Source organism: Cyprinus carpio, chromosome A7 (assembly GCF_018340385.1).
Source record: "Cyprinus carpio isolate SPL01 chromosome A7, ASM1834038v1, whole genome shotgun sequence".
NCBI classification, from domain to species: domain Eukaryota; kingdom Metazoa; phylum Chordata; class Actinopteri; order Cypriniformes; family Cyprinidae; genus Cyprinus; species Cyprinus carpio.
Genome location: NC_056578.1, coordinates 41,235,090 through 41,259,286, shown reverse-complemented (window position 1 = coordinate 41,259,286; position 24,197 = coordinate 41,235,090). Strand labels below are relative to the sequence as shown.

The following is a 24,197-nucleotide window of genomic DNA, read 5'->3' as shown; positions in this document are numbered from 1 at the left end:
AGTTAATGGCTGAATGAATAAAGTCGGTCCTATCTCACCAGGAAGTAGAGCCACGTCTAGTCTCACACTCTTCCACTGCAGCAAACTGGAGCCATTATAGTGTACCGCCCTCCCATTACTGAGCAGGAGAGAGACAACAAACAAGGACGACACATAAAAAGAAAAGAGTTAGGATGGGAAGCAGAGAGAGGAACAGAAAGAACAAGATAAGAGTCCAGTGAACATGTTGAATGGAGCGGGTCAGTACTTGTGGAATAGACAGGTGCCCACAGGACTGGTCCAAGCGCCGTCTCTCTTCTCGGCCTCCGGGGAGAAACCGAACGACACTACAGGGCCGCTGTCATCCTCCGAGTCTCCGAAAGAAACAACCTCGATCTCCCAGTAAAAGGAAGGAGCCTGGAAACCAGAAAGAGAGAAAATGTGAGCTAGACGTAGAGAACTCTACCGCTTAAAAGTTTGAAGGTGGTAAGATTTTCTAATGTTTCTGACAGAAGTCTCTTCTATTTGATGAGAGATATAGTAAAAACAGCAACATTGTGAAATATTATTAGAATTTTAAATAACTGTTTTCTATGGGGATATATTGTAAAATGTGATTTATTTTTGTGATGCAAAGCTGAATTTTCAGCATCATTACTCCAGACTTCAGTAGACGTCGACTGATGTATCGGTTTTGCCGATTAATCGGCACCGATAATTGACCAAAACACACACAAGCCTGACGCAAATGCTTAATGTCACGATTGTTACCATCTATTTGCATTAGTTTATATCCAGCTGGTCACATTAATGTATTTGTTAGCCAGTGAAGTTGCAGATTTAAAGCTGTGACGTGAGAAAGCAAAATCGATATGTTCATTCATTCATTCAGTTTTCCATTAAATTACATTGTATTTGTCCCAAATCATTGTTAAATGTCCATAAAGACTTCACGGTGGGCTGAAAGACTGTGTATTGTGCATTTTTCAGTGAAACTTTTGTTTTTCTGTGCCTCTAATAAAGTCTGTGTGCTTCATATAGAGAGCTATAGCATAGCTCGCACTTTTTCTTTCCGTTTGCTCTGTTTTTTTTTTTAAACACTGAACTTCAAACTTATCTATGCCATTTTTTTTGGATCATTCTTCAAGCAAACTTTTGTCCATTTGGTGATTATTAAATGAACTGTTTTAGGCTACCGCTTGAACTGAATGTGACGCGTCCGGTGTGCGTGATCCATGAACCCTGATCGGTGTGTGACTGCCATATTTTCTATTTTAATTAGATAATTATCACATGTTCTAGGACAGAAGCAATTAAAGTGTGAGAGTATACATACAATATCCATATGCTTGTTATTTCATTGCTATGGCTTTTTGTGTAGACGGCCATCTAGTTAGAGTGTGAATTTCAACATCTGCAATACATTTTAAAATTTTGAAGTGGCTTCTGTTAACATTAGTTAATGAATTATGAACTTTATCAATATATAATTAATATTTAATATTAATATTTTTATTAATTTACAAAGTAGGGTTCAGTACAGTATTTTTTTTATTTTATTTTATAGTAAAGAACTTTTTCAGTTTTCATTCAGTATCCATTTTAAAAACTATCGGTTGATTAATCGGTTTCGGCCAGTGTGGGCCAACTTAACTATCGGTAAAGTCCACTATCGATCGACCTCCAGGCTTCAGTGTCACATGATCCTTCAGAAATCATTCTAATCAGCTGATTTGCTGCTCAAGAAACATTTCTGATTGTTTCATTTTTATATTATCAATGTTAAAAACAGCTGAGCTTCTAAATATTTTCTAGGAAACTGTGACAATTTTGTTTCGGGATTATTTGATGAACAGAAAGTTCAAAAGAACAACATTTATTTGAAAAATAAATATTTTCTAACATTAGAAATGTCTTTCCCCTCACTTTTCATCAAAATAATGCATCCTTGGCAGGGTTATTATCATACACTAAAACTAAAACCATAAAAAAAGAAAATAATTTGTTTACTTAATTTAGTTTAAAACATTAACGAAATAAAAAACAAACAAAAAAAGAATTTTTTTTTCATTCTGTTCAAGTTGATGTACTAAAATAACTGGAACTAAATAAACAAACAAAAAAAACTTTATAGACTTTAAAAATAAAAAAATAAAACCCAAAATAGCATAGGATCTTGCAGAACAGAAGTTATTTTTTTTCTTCAAAAGTGTATGAGCCACAAACAGGCTGTAGTTACCTGGACAGGCACAGGTGAAGTGGCGTAGATGAACGTTCCTCTGGGAAGACCTCCACCTGCGCTCGGATCGGCCAGAAAGGTCACGGAGGTCAAGTGTGAGGAGAACATGCAGGCGCGCACCGGAGGGAAGACGCGCGACGGGCACCACGTGATTTCCTTCGGCTGCGGAGAGAGGAAGAAGATCTGGGTTTATTAACACCTCCGGTCTGATTATTTGTTCAGCCAATCTGAAGGCTTCATGTCTGACACTCATTCTGTGTGTTTACTGAGCAGCAGGAAGTTGAGGAAGCATGACAGTAGACAAATCTTTAATAATAAAAAAAATACAAAAAGCTCTTCTTGATCACATTAAATAAAGCAAGTCACCTGTCGTTGATCAGTTTGCACTGGAGGAGGTGGAGGACGAGCACAGTCTCGATACAGCATCCGAACCCGCTCACACTGAGCCTCAACCATCACTAAACGCTCTCCTGCAAACACACACACCACCAGTCATGCCAATAAACATTGTTACACTACAGGAAGATATCACTCTATCAGTTATATGAGCTACTTTATGCTTCACTGTATGAAAGCGCAGCTGTAAAACCTCTCTTTTTAGTGTTCATGCAAGAGTCATGCAAGATTAAACATTTAAATAGACATTAAGAGGTGAGTTAAAGAGTTTGTTCAAATGAAAACACGCTCATCATTTACATTCCAAACTAGTCTTATACTTTCCTTTATCTTCAGAACGCAAATGGAGATATTTTTAATATTCTCTCACTATTTTTCTCTATACATATTTTAGTTTTTATATTTAGTTTTCATTTTAATATTTATTTAGGTTTTAGTAATTTTGTTAAGTGCTTTTGTCATTTTCATTAGTTTTTTTAATATATATATATATATATAGAGAGAGAGAGAGAGAGAGATACACACACACACATACATATATATATATATATATATATATATATATAGATATATATATGTATATATATACATATGTATTATACTATATATATAGTATATATATATGTATACATATATATATAGATATATGTATATATATATATATATATATATATATATATATATATATATATATATATATATATATATAGATATACACATACATACATATATATATATATATATATATATATATATATATAGATATATATATATATATATATATATATATATATATATAGAATATATATATATATATACACATACACAACCCACACACACACACATATATATATATATATTTATATTTATAATTTGGCTTTAACTTATTTTTTATCTCAGTTGCAATATTAGTAATAATTTAATTTAACTGCCACAGCAATATTTCTAATTTTCACTCACACAAGTAATTTGCTAACAAAATAAGAAAATGCTGTTGCCAGTGCTATTTTAGTGTTATTTTTATACTATTATAGTATTTATTAATATTTTGAATTAGCTTTAATTTTTATATTTTCAGTTTTAGTAATTGCTTTTTCTTTTTCTTTTTTAGTTTGAGCAATTTTAGTAGTTTTAGAACTTATTTTAAGTTCACTGCCAAGGGGACTTTTCTAAATTTTCATTAGTTGTTTTTTTTTTAGTTAACAAAACAACAATGCTACAGAAAAGATATGATCACTTCATATGAGAAACAGATTTAATTTAAGCCTTTCACATATAAACACTGATCAACACATACATAGAGCACATTAGACACTCGTTTGCTAGAAGCTCGAGAACCAACAAGGTTTGTTCCCAGTTAATGTATTGTTATTATAATAAGAATTAATAAACAGAATTAAAAAAATATTATATAAAATAAAAATAAAGATCATATTATTATTTGATTATGCTTTATATAATTACATTTATATTTTATATTAATTATACAAACTGTATAAAAAATGTAAATTTATATGAAATATAAGATTTTGTTTTACCATTATGGTAACCGTTTTTGGATGTACAAAAAAATAAAACAGGATGTTGCATTCATGTCAGGTCTTAAATCGGTGTGGGCTCTCACCAGGACTGCACTCCTGAGCGATCAGGTTGAGCACCTCCACTGCTGCGGGACACTGCTGAATGAACTCCTCACAGAAGGAGCTGTCCTCCAGCAGCTGCGCCATCACCAAACACGCCCTGACGGAGTCAAACACACAGAATAAACACCCCAGATCCCAAACACTACTGCACAAGACATGCACAAACAAGAAGAGCAACGGTTTGTGTGTGACTTCCATATTCTTGAGGGTCTGACCTGGTTCTGATCTCAGCCAGAAGACGCACCACAGCCATCACAGGACTGGATCCGTCTCCAGACGCAGGCAGAGATGTGTGGATGGACAGACTGCCCTCCTGCGGCAGCAGCATGGACTGCACGGCCTGAACAACCTTCTCTGTGATGGACAGCTTGTGCAGCGGCAGAGCCTGAGCACAAACACACAGAGCAGCGTGAGAGACATGACAGCAGACATCTGAGCTGCTTCACAAATCATTAGAATTGTTGCCTTGGCAACTAACTGAAATAAAATAAGTTTAAATTTCAGTACTAAAATAACTCAAATGTGAAGAGAATACACTTTCATTTCACTTTCAAAGAAGTACACTTATTTTGACGTGTTGACTAAAGCACATGTATTTATACATAATATTCAATATTACATTAAAAGTTAATATATTTTAAATGCAACTTCATTACAAATGAGTAATTTGAAGTAGATTTAAATACATGACACAAGTTTCAATGGAAATGACATTAATGTATATTTTAGTCATAAATGCTTGTCAGTACATTCAGCAGTACTTTAACCATATTTCATAAACTACAGAAGTAATTATAAAACTGCACATAAAAATGCACTTAAGTGGATCAAAAACACACTAAAGTTCAGCTAAATGCATTTAATAAAAAAAATAAAAAATGTACACTTGAGTGTCAATACAGTTCGCACTTTAGCATATAGTTTAAAGTGTATTATTTCTGTAATAATTACTTTTTTAAAAGTATACTAAAGTTTACTCAACTTTCACAAGTTAAAAACAAGGAGTATTATGAGTAAAAATGAATAATTCTATGTCATATGAGGTAGATAATAACAAGCAATGAAACTGTGACAGAAAACATTTTCATTATTCAGTGCAAAACACATGAAACTCATTTTGCAGACGTTTCAGAGGCGATTACCTCAGAGCGAGGGGTGCAGAGGCGGGATATGGGCACGGTGAGGATATCAGACACTCGCAGGAAGGAAACCTGACCGTGGCCATTCCCTCCTGCTCATTAATGGATATGACGACCCCAACACTATACAACAAACCCAAAACCACCAAACACAACTATAACAAACACCTAACAAACAAAACAAACACAAACAAACACTTTAGCAAGGTACTAGTCATGTGAACAACTGAAACATTCATCTGCTAAAAACCTTGTGTATTTAGAGTAGAGCCCGACCGATATGGGTTTTTTGGAGGCCGATAACGAAACCGATATTAGGGAGTAAAACAAGGCCGATATCGATATATCGGCAGATATTCTTTGTGAATATTATAGTACAGTACCAATCAAAAGTTTGGACACTTTCCCATTCGTGTGTCCAAACTTTTGACTGGGACTATATTTAGAATACAGTATAAACATAAACAGAATATATACTGTATACATAAACACATTTTATGCAATGATCACTCAAATGTGGTGATCAAACACTTATAAGGACTTGACAGAGATATGTAATGGAGGCAGGGCATTTAACAATTTAATAAACTACTATCCAAAATGAGTCTGACATCAGTGCACTGAAGTTTATTCAACTTTATTTCAATTCAATTCCATTCAAGTTTATTCCGTTGAAGTTTATTTCACTTTGGAACATTCATTCACGGATTTGCGCTACTGTTTTCACACACAGACGAAACTTACTAGATGTGGTCGCATTCGAAAGGTACGTACACTCGATTCGGTGTTCGAGAGGGTTCCTCGAGCTGAAGGGATCCCCCGAATTTGGTGCGGATCCGCAGATATGGCCATTCAAAGTTTCAATGCTATTCAATAGACTTAAGCTTTAAAGTGTTTCATCCAGGTCGCCAGGAGCAAACAGTGGTGGCATATTCGCTGATACCGATATATCTGCTACAGGCTCATATCGGCCAATAAAACTGCCAAAACGATATATTGGTCGGGCTCTAATTTAGAGTAATGGCTCACCTGCACTTCAGAACCGATCTTGATGGTCTCCTTGAATCCTCCTAGCGCGCAGAGAGCCGCTACGGCCTGTCGGCCAATGGCCTGCAGCTTGGCTAACTTCCTGCCGCTGCTGTTGCCGCTCTCCAGAATACTCTCAGCGTACTTGCCCAACTGAGGGATGTACATCAAGGCCCTGGACAACACCTGAAGGAGAGGAGTATGGCGTGAACACAAAACACAAACTGTTTTAGCGAGCGCTCCATGAAGAACTGTCGATAACGGTAACTGCGCTGGAACGAAAGAGTGCGGCGCACCTTTTCTGCGGTGCTGGTCCATATCTGAGCCGTGTTGGACTCTGGTGCGGTCAGAAGACTGTGCAGCAGAGCGATGACCTCCGCTGCCATGCTGTTAGCCACATGACCGCTGATGAAGGGCCGCACCGGATCTGAGCTGCGTGTCAAATCAAAGAGTTTCAGTCATTTCTCCTTCTAGAAACTTCCTGGAATCAGCCGTTTAAATCATTTTGGAAAATTGTGGTATTAGTACTACTTGTTGTTTAGGTAGCGATGTTGGTTTGAAATGTCATAATGCCTGGAGTAACATCCTAAACTGGAAAAACTAGGATTTTAACAAAGTTTAGAGTTCAAGTAACACAAGTTTTGACAAAAATAAAACTATTTACAAATTGACAGACCTCACATTTCAGCCTAATACATGATAATGTCAGGAATTCCTCAACGTTTTTGTCAGCCGAACTCCTTGGATATAAAATACATACTTAAAGTACACTTTAAGATTTTAAGTGAATATTTCAATAATTTAACGACATATTAACATGTTCATAGTTCTCTGATGTTGGTTATTGATTTCATGACATGCAAATAAATTGATAAAATATTACATATTTGTGTTTTATTTGGACTGTTTTTATTTTAAAATGATTTATATGTACAGTTTGACAACACATATTTAGGGCTTATTATTATTATTAGTATTAAATATGTTGTTTTAACTCACATAAGTGATCATTATAATAATTACTTTATTTTAAACTGCAAGTCACAGTACTAATATTTATGTCTTAAATTTTTCACTCTGCACCGTACTTAATGCAAACTAATAAACATTACTTTATTACAGGATTATTATAGTAAATTGAAACTAAAACCATAAAACAATTATTGTTACAAAAAAAAAACCTACTAAATAAACAAAAATGTAATTAAAGCTAAATAGATTAAAAAAAAAACTAATAAAATGGGAAAAAAATTACTAAAACTAAAATTAAAATGAAAACAGAATATAAGGGGTGCCCAACCCTAAATATTAATAAAAATTATAATAGCATCTCAATGAAACTAAACTAACCCTGCTTTATTAGGTATAACAAGGAGGTAAAATGAAAAGAAAATGCCATCAAAACCTTTCCAAAGACAAAACCTTTCCCCTTCAGATATAAAAACTCCTCTGATTTGCATGAATCACTTGAATTTCAATATCAGAACGGCACATTTCACCGAAAGGCACTGAGTTTGCAGGTATGCAGCATATAAACCTTCTGAAGACACAGTAAAATACTCTTACCGAGCCAGCTCAGCGTTCCTCTCTCTGCACACTGTAGACTGGGCGCTTTTCTTCTTGTCACCTGTGGTGGATATCCCAGCATTCTCCTGACCCGTGCTCTCTATCGGAGGACCCACACTAACAATAAGCCCAGACTGAGCCCACTTATTGGCTTTCCTCAGAGCAGAGGAAGCCTCCTCCGTGATCACCTCACAGCAGCCGCTCTGCAAAACACAGCGTTTCACTCAAGCAGCACTGCTTTCTGCTCCCCAAACCCATCGACACTAAACCCGAGCTGACCTTCGTCATGTCCCGGTCCATCTTCACCACCTTCTCCATGTTGGCTCCGGTGCCGAGGCGGAAGGGACGACCCTCTGAGCTGCTGCAAGGTGTCGTGCAAACACTGACATCAGCCATAACTTCTACAGCTTCGTGTCAGAACGGAAGTGTTCAATGAGGTCAGAGTGTTTTTACCTGAGTAAGGGCTGGAGCACCTCATGGGACGACTGGTCTTCTCTTTTATGGATGAAAATGGACAGCTTGCCATCCACGGCTTCACCCTCCTCGCTAGCGTCTCTGTCGGTCTTAGCGCTGCTCTTCGGACAGGTCCGTGTCAGACTGGTGTCGGCCTCAGAGGCGCTGGGGGACAGCAACGTCTGGCAACCTAGGAGGGGAGATTAAAATATATAAATAAGCATGTTGATAAAGCATACATATTATAACTACTGTAGGTAAATTATTAAAGCATAAAATAAATGACTCAAAATGTATAGATGATCAAACAAAGACAAAAATAGAAAAAAAAAAGAATGCATAAAATTGAAATTGCAAAATGGAAAAAAATAACCAGTAAATTTCAGAAATATTCCAGAAATTTTGGTAACTTTCCAGGATTTTTGGAAATGTTCCACCCCTTTGCAACCCTAAGTAGTAATTTTGTTGCATATGTATTATCTTAGTAGATCAAGTTGTAAAAAAAAATGAGAATTTAATTACAACAATAGAAAATATAAACTAAGACTGAAATAAACTGTTTTAATTATCTTAGTAGATCAAGTTGTAAAAAAAAATGAGAAGTGCTGTGCAACTAGCGGAACTAAAATAAGTTTAAGTTTTTTAGATTTTATTTTTATTTATTTTAAAGATATTTTAAAAGTTACTTCAAATAAATTTTTTTTTATGGTTTTAGTTTTAGTAAACTATAATATCCCTCAGTTGCAAGGATGCATTTAAATGATCATAAATGACAGTAAATATATTGGAAAAAGTAATAAAAATACATTGAGAAATGCTGTGAAACTAGCAGAAACAAAATAAGTTTAATTTATTTTAAGTTATATCAAGTAACAAAAATTTTTTTTATGGTTTTAGTTTTAGTCAACTATAACATCCCTCAGTTGCAAGAATGTATTTAAATGATCAAAAATGATAATACTGGAAAAAGTAGTAAAAATACATTGTTGTGGAAAATTTCAATTTAATATAAACGTTGTTCTTTGAGCTTTCTATTCATCAAATAATTGTGAAAAATAAATTGCATCACAGTTTCCACAGAAATATGGGGCGGCGCAACTGTTTCTACCATTGATAATAATCAGAAGTGTTTCTTGAGCAGCAAATCAGCATATAAGAATGATTTCTGAAGATCATGTGACACTGAAGACTGGAGGAATGATGCTGAAAATTCAGCTGCGCATCACATAAATAAATTACATATATTCACATAGAAAACAGTTAGTTTAAATTATAATAACATTTGTACTGTGTCTTTGATCCGTTCAAAAATTGTACTGAGCACAAACTTTTCTGACAAGCCAGTTATAGAGTGAAGGTTACAGTCTTTGGTCTGAAGACAAAAGCACTTAAAGAAATACTCTACATTAGTTTTTATTAGAATCAAGCTGCATTCCTCGCACCTGGCACCACGTAGTCCGCCAGCTTGGCCAGCAGCAGCGACGCGATGCGGAAGGCAGGGTCACTGGCCTCCTGCTGCTCTGCGTCCAGCGCATACGCCGAGTAGCTCCAGGACGGCAGCGCTACATTCCCACAATCCTCCACACTCATGAGCGGCAGTGCAGCGCGGCACAGCTGCAGGATGATCAGCACCAGTTTGGGCGAGGGCCGCTGGTCCAGCAGCAGAGACAGCAGTTTAGACACACAGGCAGGCTGGCTCAGGATGGTTTTACCAATGTGGCTCCTGGAAGAGGAGAAAGAGCGATGCAACAGTTCAAACCGGGTAAAATCAGCCAAATCCATTACGACTTAAGCAGAGTGTGCAAAAAGTTGAAAGTTATGCACAATTTAATCAAGCCTGGACTGCTGAAACACTAAAATAAATGTTTGTTGTGTGTATTAGCTGCATGCAGAATCTCCAGTGTGGTGCGTTTCATAATGACTCTTTTGATTTAATCAAAATGATTCACAAAATGAATCGCTTTGGTTTACTGAACGGCAGAATATCTAAAATTTCACGAGTCACACCAAAACTCAAACTCAAAACTTAAGCTAATACTTATTTACAAACCAAACTATAAAAAAAAATACACAAAACAATACAAACATAATAAAAAACTTAAAACAAAACTAAAAATTAATAATATTAATTATTCATTTATTATTTTTATGCAATAAAATCTAATTTTTTTAATATATTTATTGTGGATAAACCGTAACAGTAAATACAAGTTAACCATTTGGGCACCGTCTTAATTTACTGATGTACAAAACATGAGTTTTCAGACAAATCTGCCCTTGTGAACAAAAAGTGCACTAAATTGTACTGAATGTGCACTTTTAGGCTACTTCAAATCTTAAAAAGTACATTTTTAGAAACTGTACTTACAAATAATACAATATTAATGAAATGAAAGGCCACTTAAGTGACACTTTCATGACCGTTTCTGAACACACTTAAGTACACTTTTAAAAAGTGACATTTATAATAATGTCAAATTAAAAGTTTTACTTTAAAGTACATTTTATATCATGTTAATATTTGATCATATAAAAAAAATCTGCTTTAATAATCTTGTGTCGTGTTTTAAAGTAGTACACTTATTTTTGATGTGTTAACTAACACACTAAAGCGCATGTAAAATACTTGATTATCATTTTAATCATCATCATTTTAAACTTTAGTGTGCTATTTAATAATACATGTAAAGTTAATATATTTTAAATATTCTAAATCACAACTTCATCATTACAAATGTGTAATCACAAATATATTTAAATACATGACATCCAAATACCAATAGAAATGTCATTAAAGTATATGCTTGTCAGTACATTCAGCCATATTTCAGTAAAATTTAATTGCATATAAAAATGTACTCAAGTGGCTCAAAAAGCACTCGAATGATCAGCTAATTGCATTTGATATAATAATTTAATATAATGTAATTGAAGCTATCCTACGTTTTCATTGCACTGTAATCAACATGCAATTAAATGTCAGAAAGCGTTCCATTCAGTTTACACTTAAGTATATTCTTCTAAAGTGCATAACTTCCATAAAAAGTGCTATAAATAGTGTGCTAAAGTGCACTTCTTTTTATAAACATGCAGAAAGTGAACATCCTTGAAACGTGTGTGAAACAAAAGGAATTGAGAATTTAACAACACTGTGAACAGTTTCAGGTGAAACAGGAAGTACCTTGACAGATCGTTGAGCAAACTGAGCACATCCTGCAGGGCGTCGTTTCCCGCCGCTTGGTTGCCGCAGCAGTCTGTGGCGCGAGCCAGGTGATTGGTTAGCAAGCTAGACACCTGTCGTGCCAGCCCAGAATGCACCGCGTCTGTGGAGCCGCCTATTAACAACAGTGAGCGTCAGTTAACACTGAACATGATTTCTGTGATACTTCTCCAACCGCAAACGCTGCTCACCTTCGACTTTTTCCCACTCGATGCAGCGGTTGGCGAGCACCTGGAAAGCAGCCCAGGCCATCGTAGCCACTTTCTGTTTTTTGGTTTGTTTCTCACTGGAGCTGCTGTCTCTCTGACTGCTGAGACTGCACAGCCGATCCATCAGCTGAACCAGACCGCTGCGCACCAGACACTGCTCCTCGCTCCTGACCACAGCAACACAGCACTGTTTACATCCACCTCTGAATCTGCCTCATTATCACCTACGGTCAGTACTATTAAAATCCGATGCTCTGGCTAGTGTTGACATTTTTTCTGTTGTACAGCGTTGTTATCATTAGCTATAACTAGTAAAGACTAAATAAAATCTATATATTCATTGAAAAATTTAAATGAGAATTAGAAATGTTGCCTTGCAAACTTTCTGAAATAAAATCAATTTTAGATTAATGTACTAAAGTTACTAAACTGTAATAAAAATAAATGTGCTAAATAAAAATAAAGGAAAAGGAAAAACACTAATAAAAAATTAAATTTAAAATTTAAATTTAAAAACTAAATTTAAAATGAAAACTGAAAATATAAAATAAACTATTTAATGTTATTCAGCATCAAAATTAAAAAAAAAATTCATCATCTAAAACTGAAATAAAAATAAATGAGCTAAACATAAATTGGCATAAGCACATTAGAAAAATTACTCAAAATTCAACTAAGATTAAAATGAAAACTTAAAATATAAATATAAAAGCTAATTTAAAATATGAATAAATACTATAATAGTATATAAATAATACTAACTGCTAATTACACTGATATTGGGATTTTAAAATCAATATTATTATAACATCATAACGAGAACCTTATTCATCACCTAAAACCCAAATAAAATTACAAGAAAAAAAAAAATACAAAAACACAAAAAAATGTATAAAACTAACATGAAAACTGAAAATATTATAATAAAAGCTTATTTAAAGTGTTAATCAATACTACCAGAGCATGCAAAAAAAAAAAAAAAATGCTAAAATAACACTGCTACTATTATAGCAAGTTTAAATAAATTTAAATGAAAAAATAAATAAGCTAAATAGAAATGATGAAAAAAAAGAATAAAAATGACAAGCACATAAAATTACAAAAAAAAGAGAAGAAAACTGAAAATATAAAGATAAAAGCTAACCATAACTGTATATAAACAATACTAAAATAACTGTAATAGCAAGCTGGAGTTTTTAATGTAACACTATTCAAAATATTGTAAACATTAAAAAAAAAAAATAAAAAATCAAAAAATAAAAAAAAAAAATTAAAAATTTAAAATACAAAATAAAATACACAAAAATAGCACTTTTTAATTTTTACTAAAAAAACAAATTAGGATTTTAATTGAACTTAATATCAAAATTGGCACTAATTGCTCATATATTATACATTATATCAATATTGGCACCCAGAACACAATATTTCAAATACTTTCCAAGGGTTGCTGTAATAGAAATCAGAGCACATTATTTCTAAGAAGAAATAATTTCCTGTTCTGTTGACGTCACCGAGGTCATGTTACATAACTCCATATGGACAGAATTCCATATTTGATTTGATGAAGTAAGGGCTGAATGCTTGCCTGGTGTAGGGGATGGTGCACAGCAGGCCGATGCTGTTGGCGCAGGCGATTGGGTAACGAGCGCAGAGAGACACCACTGATGTCATGGTCTCTCCAAAGGCCTCCTGGACCTGCTCCATCATGCCACCGCAGGTCAGTTCCTCCACTAAACACACACACACACAGGGACAACTGAAGCTTCACAGCAGAGATGCAACAATCTGCAGATCGATCTACCAATTTTAAAACAAAAATAAAATGTTTGTGGTTGGTAAGACGTCTCTTCTACTCACAGAGGCTGCATTTATTTGATTAAAAATGTAGTAAAAACAGTAAAATTGTGAGACATTATTACAATTAAAAATAACTGTTTTCTATTTGAATATATTGTAAAGTGTAATTTATTCCTGTGACACAAAGCTGAATATTCAGCATCATTACACAGTCTTCAGTGTCACATGATCTTCAGAAATCATTCTAATATGCTGATTTGCTGCTCGAGTAAGAGTGTGCGATATGGCATATCTTGGGAGTTTTTCCAGTAATTATAATTAAACATTATTTGGTAACACTTTATTTTAAGGTGTCCTTGTTACACGTTACATGCACTTACTATTATAATAACAATTAATAGTTAGTTAATTAACATTACCCAATACTAAACATAATAACTGTAACAAGGACATTTTAACATTTTTGGAAAGATTTTTGAAAATGAGTAAAGACTCGGACAACAACAACACCTTAAAATAAAGTGTGTTTTTGTGGTTGTCTGGTTTAGGCCCGTCACGGATAAATAAATATGACACTAAAATGGCACATAGGTGGCGGAAAGTCCCTGTCTTAATGAGCGATTCACTGAACCATTCATTCAAACGATTCCTTCAAAACAGCTGATTCGTTTAGAAATGAAGCAAGTGATCGTTGAATCATTGATGCAAATGATTCATTCAAAAACTGATTCATTCAGGCACGAAACACTGCAGTGTAGCTCTGTGATGCACTATGTTCTGCTACGGCTTTGTTTGGGACTGTTTCTGTTAGCGAAACAGAAAAAAAACTGACCATTTTGTGACTCAATATTAACTTCTTTTTTGTTGAACTGTTGTATAAAATCAACACCACATTTGCGATCAAGCTCACGTGCTGATATTCGGGAAAACAGTACTCTTGCTTGTGTGATATTGCTTAACTATATCATATCTTACACATTAAAAACAAAACAAATGTTTTGCTTTCATAGCCTTAATGATATCTGATAGGTCTATGATATTTTCATAGATGACAAATTTAGGCACACCCCTATGCTCAAGAAAACTTCAGACTAATTTCAATGTTGAGAACAGTTGTGCTGCTTCTTATTTCTGTGGAAACCGTGATGCATTTTATTTTTCAGGATTCGTTGATGTACAGAAAGTTCAAAAGAACAGCATTCATTTGAAAAGGAAATCTTGTAACGTTAGAAATGTCTTAACTGTTACTTTTGCTGAATAAAAGTATGAATATCTTACTGACCTCAACAGTTTGGGGTCAGTAATAGTGGTTTTTTGAAAGAGTGTAGCGCATGTTGAAATATCTGAGGTTAAATGTACCGCGGTCCGCCCTGCAGCACCATGGTGACGGGGCCGACCAGATGAGTGACTCCTCCGACCCGAACGGCAGCAGTGAGCAGCTCCCTCATGTGAACCAGAGCCTGTCTCCGGGTGCGGCCTCTCCTCCAGCGCGTCTGAGCCGCGGACAGGAAGCTGCTGCTGGACACCTGCAGGCAGAAGACGCACTTTAGAGCTGAATGGCCACAGGGATGTTTGTCTGGGAGCAATGCGACTGTCTGATCTTACGGTCTGATCAGGAGTGGTTCCTATGAAGGCGAACAGCTGTCCCAGCAGCACGCTGTACGTGGGCTTGTCTTTGCTGTCTTCAATGGTCAACGACTGCAGCAGAGTAAAAGAGCTGCTCCGGTGACTGGATGGATTTAGTAAAATACAACAAACAAACAAGCAAACAGACAGGTAATTAGTTAGTAAAAAATTGTAGCAACATTTAGAATATACCTATTAAAGCAATAGCCCAATTAAAAAAAAAAAAAAAAAACACATTAAAACCAACATGTAATTTAAGAAAAAAAAAAACCTTTAACATTAAAAAGACGTGTCATTTTTGAGCAATAAATGTCACTAAATCGTTTATAAAAATTACTGATTTATTGAACAGTCCATGAATGGAGAAAGTATTTTAACATGCATAAATAAAAATATATACATGAATAAATAAATGCATGAATAAATGTATAAGGAAACAAATGCATAAACCTGAATTGACCTATTACAACAATAAGCCAAGTAAAAAAAATAAATAAAAAAATTAATCAAAATAACATAGCATCTGTAATTTTTGAGTCACAATTGTCACTAAATGGTTTATAACAAATTATTGATTTACTGATCACTGCCTCATCTGAACAAACAGATCCATGTTTTGGAGAAACTGAACTTTGAATGGCTCTGCAAATTAAGCTGCCATAGGAGAAAGTATTTTAACAAAAAAAAAATATAAATAAATGCATAAAAAAAAAATGCACAAATAAATATAGTAATAATTAAATGCACAAATTTATTAATAAATAAATGCATTGATAAATGCATAAATAAATGCAAATATGTATAAATAAATGCATAAATAAATAAATTCAGCTTTAATAATGATAATAATCATAACAAACAGTTCTTAGCTGTTTATGTAACAATGTAGTTTATTATTCTAGCTTAGGCTATTTGTGGTTGGCCAGCACCATAGACACTTGGTGCATTCACGTAAAATTCAAGTGATGTGTGCTTACAGGTGTGCATATATTCATTCTTTAACCGTGATTCGGTGCTTCTGCTGAGTCTGAGGTACCTTTGTGCTCCATGAGTGAACTCCACATCACTGTTGGCAATCATTTCCAAGTCCGAGGGAGCGGACATACTGCGCAGGAACACAGGCTGCTTCACGATGGGATGGGATTTGGTGTCTGACACAGACTTACAGGCTGCAAGCAGAAGTTCAAAGGGCCGTTGAGCACATGTGTATGTTTCTGCAGGCGTGTGCATGTGTAAATGCACATGCGAGTCACCTGGTGTGCATGTCGGTGTTGTAGACAGACTCTTGCACTGCGGTGCGATGGTGACATGCAGCAGCAGCTCCGAGCGGTTGATCAGGCTCTTCACTAGCGCTTTGGTTTTAGTCAGTGGAACGGAGCTCCTCTGCTGCTGCGTGGAGTTCACCTCGTGGAAGAACTTCTCTCTGTTTGAAACAAAACACAGGAACAAACAAAAAAAATAAAAACAATCACATAAATAAACACAAATCAAAAACAACTAGAAGGAATAAAAAAAATATATCCATAATATCCAATATTAATATCCATTTTATTTCAAGTAACGGAAATGTTTTTATGATTTTAGTTTTAATTTCAGTTTTAGTTAAAGGGGTCATACGATGCGATTTCAAATTTTCCTTTCTCTTTGGAGTGTTACAAGCTCTTGGTGAATAAAGAAGATCTGTGAAGTTGCAAAGACTAAAGTCTCAAATCCAAAGATATATTCTAAAAGTACATTTTTCATTTCCAAATTTTTTTTAGCAGCATATCACCCCTTTAAGACAAAAACCCAGGTCTCTTTAATCTGATTTATAGTTGTAATGTCTTTACTCTCACTTTTGATCAGTTGCTGAGGAAAACCATTCATTTCGTAATTCCTGGATTCTTTAATGAATATAAATATTTTTATAACATTTTAAATGTCTTTACTCTCACTTTTGATCAGTTGCTGAGGAAAACCATTCATTTCTTACTAATGCCAAACTTTTTGAACAGTAGTGTAGGTGTACCCAAATGCTCTGTGATAAATGTAGCTTCACTACAGGAGGTCGTTATGTGTTTCACATCATACCTTAAAGCCATCACAGCGTTTTCTGGATCTGTGCAGTCCAGAGGAACCTCCTTCAGCGAACACAGAAGCTCCAGCTCCTTCATTTTGTTCTGTGGGCCACAAGACAAACCAAAAAAATCAATCTTTGATAAACCAATCGAAACGCAATACAGTAGAAGCAAGTAACGTTAAGAACGCACTAGAAATTCTTGTTGTATGTTTCTTGAACAACCTTGAAGCGCACTTAACTGTACTGAACGTGCACTTGTAGGGTACTTTATATCTTAGAAGTACATTTATTAAAGCTGTAATTGCAGATAATTAAAAAAAAAGAAATAAAAGGCCACTTAAGTAAGAGAGAGAGAGAGAGAGACTTTCAGGACTGTTTCTTAACACACTTAAGTACACTTTTAAAAAGTGTAAATACAATTTTACTTCAAAGTACATTTTAAAAAATCTTTTAAAAAACTTAAAATCATTTTAACATAATACATTTAAATTAAATATAATTTAAATATATCACAAAATCACCAAATTTCAACTTCATCATTATAAATGTGTGATTACGAATATATTTAAATACATAAAAATCAAGTTTAAATAGATATTACATTAAAGTATATTTTAGTCAGCACATTCCTCAGTACTTTAACCATATTTCAAAGACAACAGAATTGAGTCAAATGCACTCTAAAGTTCGGCTAATTGCATTTAATATGCATTTAAACTATAATACATTTTCATTTAAATGCATTTAGCATACAATTAGTGTCTAAAATCATTACATTCAATTCACACTTTTAAAGTATATTATTCCATAATAAGTGCTCTTTTTAAAGCTATGCCTAGTGTACTTCTTTTCACAAGGGTTTGGATCACGTGTCTCAGATTACTGACCTCAAAGAAGTGATAGTCGTGGAAGAAGGGAGAGTTGTTCTCCAGTTTGCCCTGCTGAGCTTCTTCTGCTTCATTCTGCCACTTCTGCTCCAGTTCAGCTACACTCTGAAACAAACACAGACGCAGGATACAATCACAGCACGCTTCGAGGAGCGCTGCATCTGTGGCTGCTGTAACACACACACCTGTAACTGTCTCTCCATTGCGTTGATCTTCTTGAAGGTCTCGGCCATGATTTTGCAGAGCAGGTTGTGCTCCTCTCTGTGCATCTCTCTGTACTGGAAGTTCACCAGTGACTGCAGCGCATCCACCAGACCCAAGTGCTTTATGACACACGACACGATCACTTCCTCCATCACATCAGGAAGTGTGTATAGCGCTTTTCACAATACATATCATTCTAAAGATAATTCAAAAATAATAGAATAGAATAGAATATTAATATTAAAAATACAATACATATCATTCTAAAGATAATTCAGAACTTTGTGGTTCGCCTTAAAATAGAATATAAAAAAAAAAAATATAAAAAAAAAAAAAAAAAAAAAAAATAGGAAAGGAAAGGAAATTTTATTAACTAACATAAACAAGGAAAGGAAAGGAAAGGAAAGGAACGAACTACACAAATAGACATTACTTAGACTTTACAATAAGGTGCCATTTGCACTGTGTTTTTATTAACTAACATAAACAAAAATTTATAAATCTTGCAAAAAATATTTATGATACATCAACACACACACATATATATAAAATGTAAGTTCATATTAGCTAAAGAAACTAATCTCAACAAATGAGACCTTATAGTAAAACATTGCTGAAATTTAAAATAGTTGATTTTATGTTTAGATCTGTAGTATAAAGATAATTATATATATATATATATATATATATATATATATATATATATATATATATATATATATATATATAGTTTAATAATACTTTTTATTATTTATTTAACAGGTTTCGTAGTCCATCTACAATTTCAACTTAATTTTGCAGTTCATCATATGGAAGCAACCAATGAAAATATGTACTTTTTTATTGTTTAACTTCATATATATATCTATATATATCTATATAGATATATATATAGATATATATATATAGATATATATATAGATATATCTATATATATCTATATATATATATAGATTTCAATATATTAGTCAATTTGTAAAGTATTTTATTGATATTTTTGTTTTTAAACGAATGATCTGATAACTGCCTCCTTCTTCTAGGTAGTGGGATTTCTACTCCATACATTTCAAGATTTCAAGCATTTCTGTTTACGGTTAAATGTTCTGCTATCACTGAATAACATTCCTCTAATATTTAGACTCCGGCTGTGCTCACTTGATGCTGGGGCGAAACTGAGGCCGTCCTCTTCCAGACAGCTCCCTCAGGCGGCCCATAATGCCCGGGGGTAAGTGTATGCGGGGCAGCTCACAGCAAGCGGCGGGCATGGGGCCTGGAGGAGGGACGAGGATGTCTGAAGGATAGGTGAACTCTCGCTCCTCATCAATGGTCAGAGGCAGAGGAGACGGAGACGGCGTGAGGGCAGGAGAGAGCGCACCATTAGCCTCCACCTGCCACTGACACCTTACACACAACAAGAAAAAGATGGAGAACCATTTATTAAACAGCAAGAAAGAAATACTGTTTAGTCAGCACATATGCATCAAATTGATCGAAAGAGACAGTAAAGACATTTATAATGCTACAATTTATTTATTTTTTATTTTGTTATTTTTTTCTGAAGAAAAACAAACATAAATAGTGAGGAAAGCCAAAATATTAATGTCACGGATGTATATTAACTGAGTAATCCACTATTTTGTAGAGGGGGCTTTTCACTTGAGACAAATGACTTCAGAGAGCAGCATCATGTTATTTTCACACAGAGATTGATACTGTAGGTCTTTTAGAAAATTCAGTTGATTCAGCAATCCTTGTTGCATTATGAGCCAATGGTGACTGTTCAAAAACAGAAAAAAGCACAAGTTTGCACGGCAGAAACTCAAGAAGTATTCACGATATTTTAATGTCCTTTTAGATTTTCCTTTTCTTTTGGTATCTTAATTTTTGAGGCTCTATATGGTTCCTAGAGATATGGGGATTTCCCATGAGCAAATTGTTCAATTCTACACATTTTCAGTTCCCCACACTTATGCAACAGAACCATACAGGGCCTTAAGAATTAATATTCCAAAATAAAAGTTTGTTAAGAACCAGAATCTAACTAAATATTAAGCTATCACTTGTTGAGTTGCATGCACATAAACATAAAAAATAATAATATTAATGTATTTATGGCACTCTGACAATTTTGTTCCATTCAATTGTTTTGATAGAGGACATAAGATACATTCCTAGTTTCAACATCATTTGTTCTTCAGACATTCCTCCTTAAAATAAAATTAAAAAAAGCATCAACTCTATGCAAATTTACCCACAACATTCTTTACATCATTAACCACACACATATCCCAATATTAGCCACACTGAGATCCCCATATCTCTGGGCTTGAACCATATAGGGCTTTAAAAATGCAGATACCAAAATAAAAGTTTATTAACTCTTTCCCCGCCAGCATTTTTGAAAAAAGTTGCCAGCCACCACCAGCGATTTTGATGATTTTCACTCAAATTTGATGGCATACAGTATATTTAGCTGTATGAATATTTGAATGTGCAATACACCAAAATAAAGATCAAAGCCTCTAATTAAAAAAAAAAAAAAAAAAAATCAGTTTTATTCTAGCTTAAAGTGTTCTTTTTTTAATCAACACTTGACTATAGGTAGGTTTCATAAAAATTTAAAATTTTGAGCAAAAAGGTGAGAAAATCCCATTTTTATCAAAAACTACATCTGGATAATATTCAGCACGATTATCAAAGCATAAATCCAGTAAATCGCTTCCATCAACACCTGCAAAGCTTGCACAGCAATATAGCATAGCAACTTCCTGGATCAACATTTGCATACTTTATAACATTATGCAAATTTTGTAATATGCATCTGTTTACACAAGATATCCATCCATTCCACATCCATTTCACGTTCGTTATTTTTCGTAATCTTTCATAATATTTCAAAAAACATTGTATAAAAAAGTAAAAACCAATGAATAAAAGTCAAACCATTCTAGGGGAAAGAGTTAAGAATCAAAATCTAGAAGGATATAAAGTCAGCCTATTTTACAAACAAACTTTCCATTCTCTGTGTAAAAATAACATGATGCTGCTGCTGTCTTTCTAAAGTCATTTTTACCCCGCGTAATTTGGCTCCAAATCTCAAGTGAGAATTGCAAACTTGCTTTCCCTACAGGGACAAAAAAGCAGCTGATATGGGAAGCTTGCATCCACTGGATTGTCCCGCACATTCACGAGCACTACGGAGCGCTGCACTGACAAGCAGCTGATGCAGTGTTTATGTGCGGCGGGTGAAGCAGCACACCTCTGCAGTAGTTTGGAGCAGAGCAGGTCGTGGCAGGCCTCCTCCTCTCGTGTGATATCAGGGCCGTTATAGAGGATGCGTAACATGGCGCAGGCCAGCACTGATAAACCCAGAGCTAGATCCGCCAGGAAGGGCAGGCCGCCGGACACATCCTCAGACGACTCCTGAAACAATCAGTGCAAACAAGCAAGGTCAAAGAACTTAATTTGGACAACTTTAAATGCAATTTTCTCAATATTTATATTTTTCTGCACCCTCAGATTCCAGATTTTCAAATAGTTGTATCTCGGCCAAATATTGTCTGATCCTAACGAACCATACATCAATGGAAAGATTATTTATTCAGCTTTCAGATGATGTATAAATCACAATTTTGAAAAATTTACACTTAAGACTGGTTTTGTGCTCCAGGGTCACAAATAAGTGAATGCTGTGTTACAGAATGATTCCGTGACCCACTCATTAAAAGCAGTTTTGAACAAATCGAGTGAGCAAATGATTCAGTGCGACCCATTAATAAAGACAGTGAAGGAATTATCATTTGAATGAAATGGTTGCATAAATACCTGAATGACTTATTCATATGAATACCCATTTATTATAATTATTTGTCTATTCAATGCTTTAAAACGCAATGATGGCTTAAAATAATCTTTTAGGGGGTTATTCTCAGCCAGAATTGATCTGTGATTAATTTGCCATTAATTAGACTAATTAACTGGCACATCATGTAATGAATTAGATTAAATAAATTAATCACACAACAGCCCTAATTTTATTTTCAATTTCTCTTAAAAATTTAATTGAATGCTTCTGCTGAGCTCCAAACCCCAAAAACTGTTTCTGATGTGCACAAAACTACAAAATTAAATATATGATATTAGTAAAATATATTAGTCACCGTTAGCTTAAGCATTAACAAATGGGTCCTTAAAAGTCCTTAATACATTTCAAGATGCATTTGTTTACATGACAATAAAATAATTAGCACAATCTCGATAGTTTCATATACATTAAAGTTTTAATACAGGTTTATAGTTTTTTTTTTTTTTTTTCAGTATAGTTTCAGTCTATAATAATACCCCTGCAACCAGGATGTTGTGTTGAGCACAGTAAATAAACCTCTAGTAGGTGTTTATCTTTGCAGTGTAAGTTTTATGACTGGGATGTATTTAAAAGCTCATGTAAGCCTCGAGTGGGTACCTGCGCTCGAACAGTGCAGGAGAAACCCCACATGGCTTTATCTGGGGTGTTGTGCTCGCGCCCGCTTCTCATCTCAAAAGAGAACGTCACAGTGTCTCCTTCCACCTGAAAGAACACAAACAGAAGCAGTGATATTTAATATCTTAATATCTGTAGATGGTCTGAATGGATCAGAATGTGCCACGCCCACAAGCCACGCCCCCAGCACTCATTATTAAAAATATATATTTTAGCACATTAAAAGATATATCTTATATTGTAAAATACAAACTGTCCTGTAAAAAATAAAAAGGCTTTTAACAAACACAAATGTTTAACTGAAATGCATTTCGTATTGCGTTTAAATTCAAGCTTTTCTATTAATTTAAACCTTGATCAACAAAAGTTACATTTTGCATCTCTTTAAAAATAAACGGCATATCTGACGTTACTTTATCAAAATCAGTAAAGGCATTTTAGTACACAGCGCGTCGAGAGGTGGACATTTTTCATTAATGACATCAAGCACTGGACTTCATTGAGAGCACAGCAGGCTTTTCCTTTGAGCACTGCATCAGATATCCTCACCTTGACCAGATCTTTGGGCCATCCAGTTCCTAAGACGCTGCGGCTACCGTAACCCATGGTGTTTCCTCCATACTCGCTCACTTTACGACTATTTGTGTTTGGCCCGGCGTAAATCACCAGCTGAAGAACAAGAGAAGCTGTGAGTGTGACTATTCAACGTAACACTTTCATTCCAGTGTGAATGAGAACAGCAGGAACGTGAAACCTTGTCATAGTCGTATTGTGAGGAGCAGCGAGGGTCGAAGCGGAGGTAGAGACAGCGAGCTCCAGGGATGTGCACGGTTTCTTTAAACTTGTAGTTGTCTCGCACCGGATGAGCGGTTTCCACTGTTTTCCCCAGCAGCCCATGGGGCAGGGATCTTCAGGCCGGTCAGAAAGCCCGGCTCCTCTCTCTCTTCCAGAATCTGGAAACTGAAATAAAAACAACTTAGATAAATAATCTAGATGCTTTTGTCCAACGTGTTTCTTTTGATGCAATAAAAAAACTACAAAACTGAAAAAATGTATAAATAATGTACCTGTCATTTAATGAGGGTGGACTGGAGCTTTGATTTAGCGGCGAATCCTCAACAAATAATGGTGAATGTGTCTTTAGCAGCAAAGCAGTCTGTTGGATAGACAGAGACACAGAGCAACGGGTCATGATTTATTATTTTAACGTGGAAAATCCAAGTTTTTTTTTTTTTATTATATTTAAATTTAAAAAATCTACCAGGTCAGTA

General features: G+C 34.7%; 1 protein-coding gene across 1 annotated transcript in view; it reads right to left on the bottom strand.

The window, feature by feature from the left end:
* Positions 1-24,197, bottom strand: part of LOC109065520 (probable E3 ubiquitin-protein ligase HECTD4) — a 76,401-nt gene that overhangs the window by 27,282 nt on the left and 24,922 nt on the right. Inside the window, 32 exon segments of the mRNA XM_042761204.1 lie at positions 39-118; positions 248-396; positions 2,219-2,380; positions 2,585-2,688; positions 4,239-4,354; positions 4,473-4,642; positions 5,400-5,449; positions 5,452-5,551; positions 6,432-6,608; positions 6,719-6,854; positions 7,989-8,191; positions 8,268-8,349; positions 8,442-8,631; positions 9,884-10,164; positions 11,623-11,776; positions 11,853-12,037; positions 13,459-13,605; positions 15,030-15,196; positions 15,276-15,403; positions 16,319-16,465; positions 16,550-16,719; positions 17,367-17,455; positions 18,243-18,347; positions 18,428-18,607; positions 19,559-19,571; positions 19,602-19,847; positions 21,706-21,869; positions 22,909-23,013; positions 23,476-23,595; positions 23,681-23,812; positions 23,814-23,886; positions 23,994-24,082. Coding sequence (XP_042617138.1) covers positions 39-118; positions 248-396; positions 2,219-2,380; positions 2,585-2,688; positions 4,239-4,354; positions 4,473-4,642; positions 5,400-5,449; positions 5,452-5,551; positions 6,432-6,608; positions 6,719-6,854; positions 7,989-8,191; positions 8,268-8,349; positions 8,442-8,631; positions 9,884-10,164; positions 11,623-11,776; positions 11,853-12,037; positions 13,459-13,605; positions 15,030-15,196; positions 15,276-15,403; positions 16,319-16,465; positions 16,550-16,719; positions 17,367-17,455; positions 18,243-18,347; positions 18,428-18,607; positions 19,559-19,571; positions 19,602-19,847; positions 21,706-21,869; positions 22,909-23,013; positions 23,476-23,595; positions 23,681-23,812; positions 23,814-23,886; positions 23,994-24,082 — 4,414 coding nt within the window.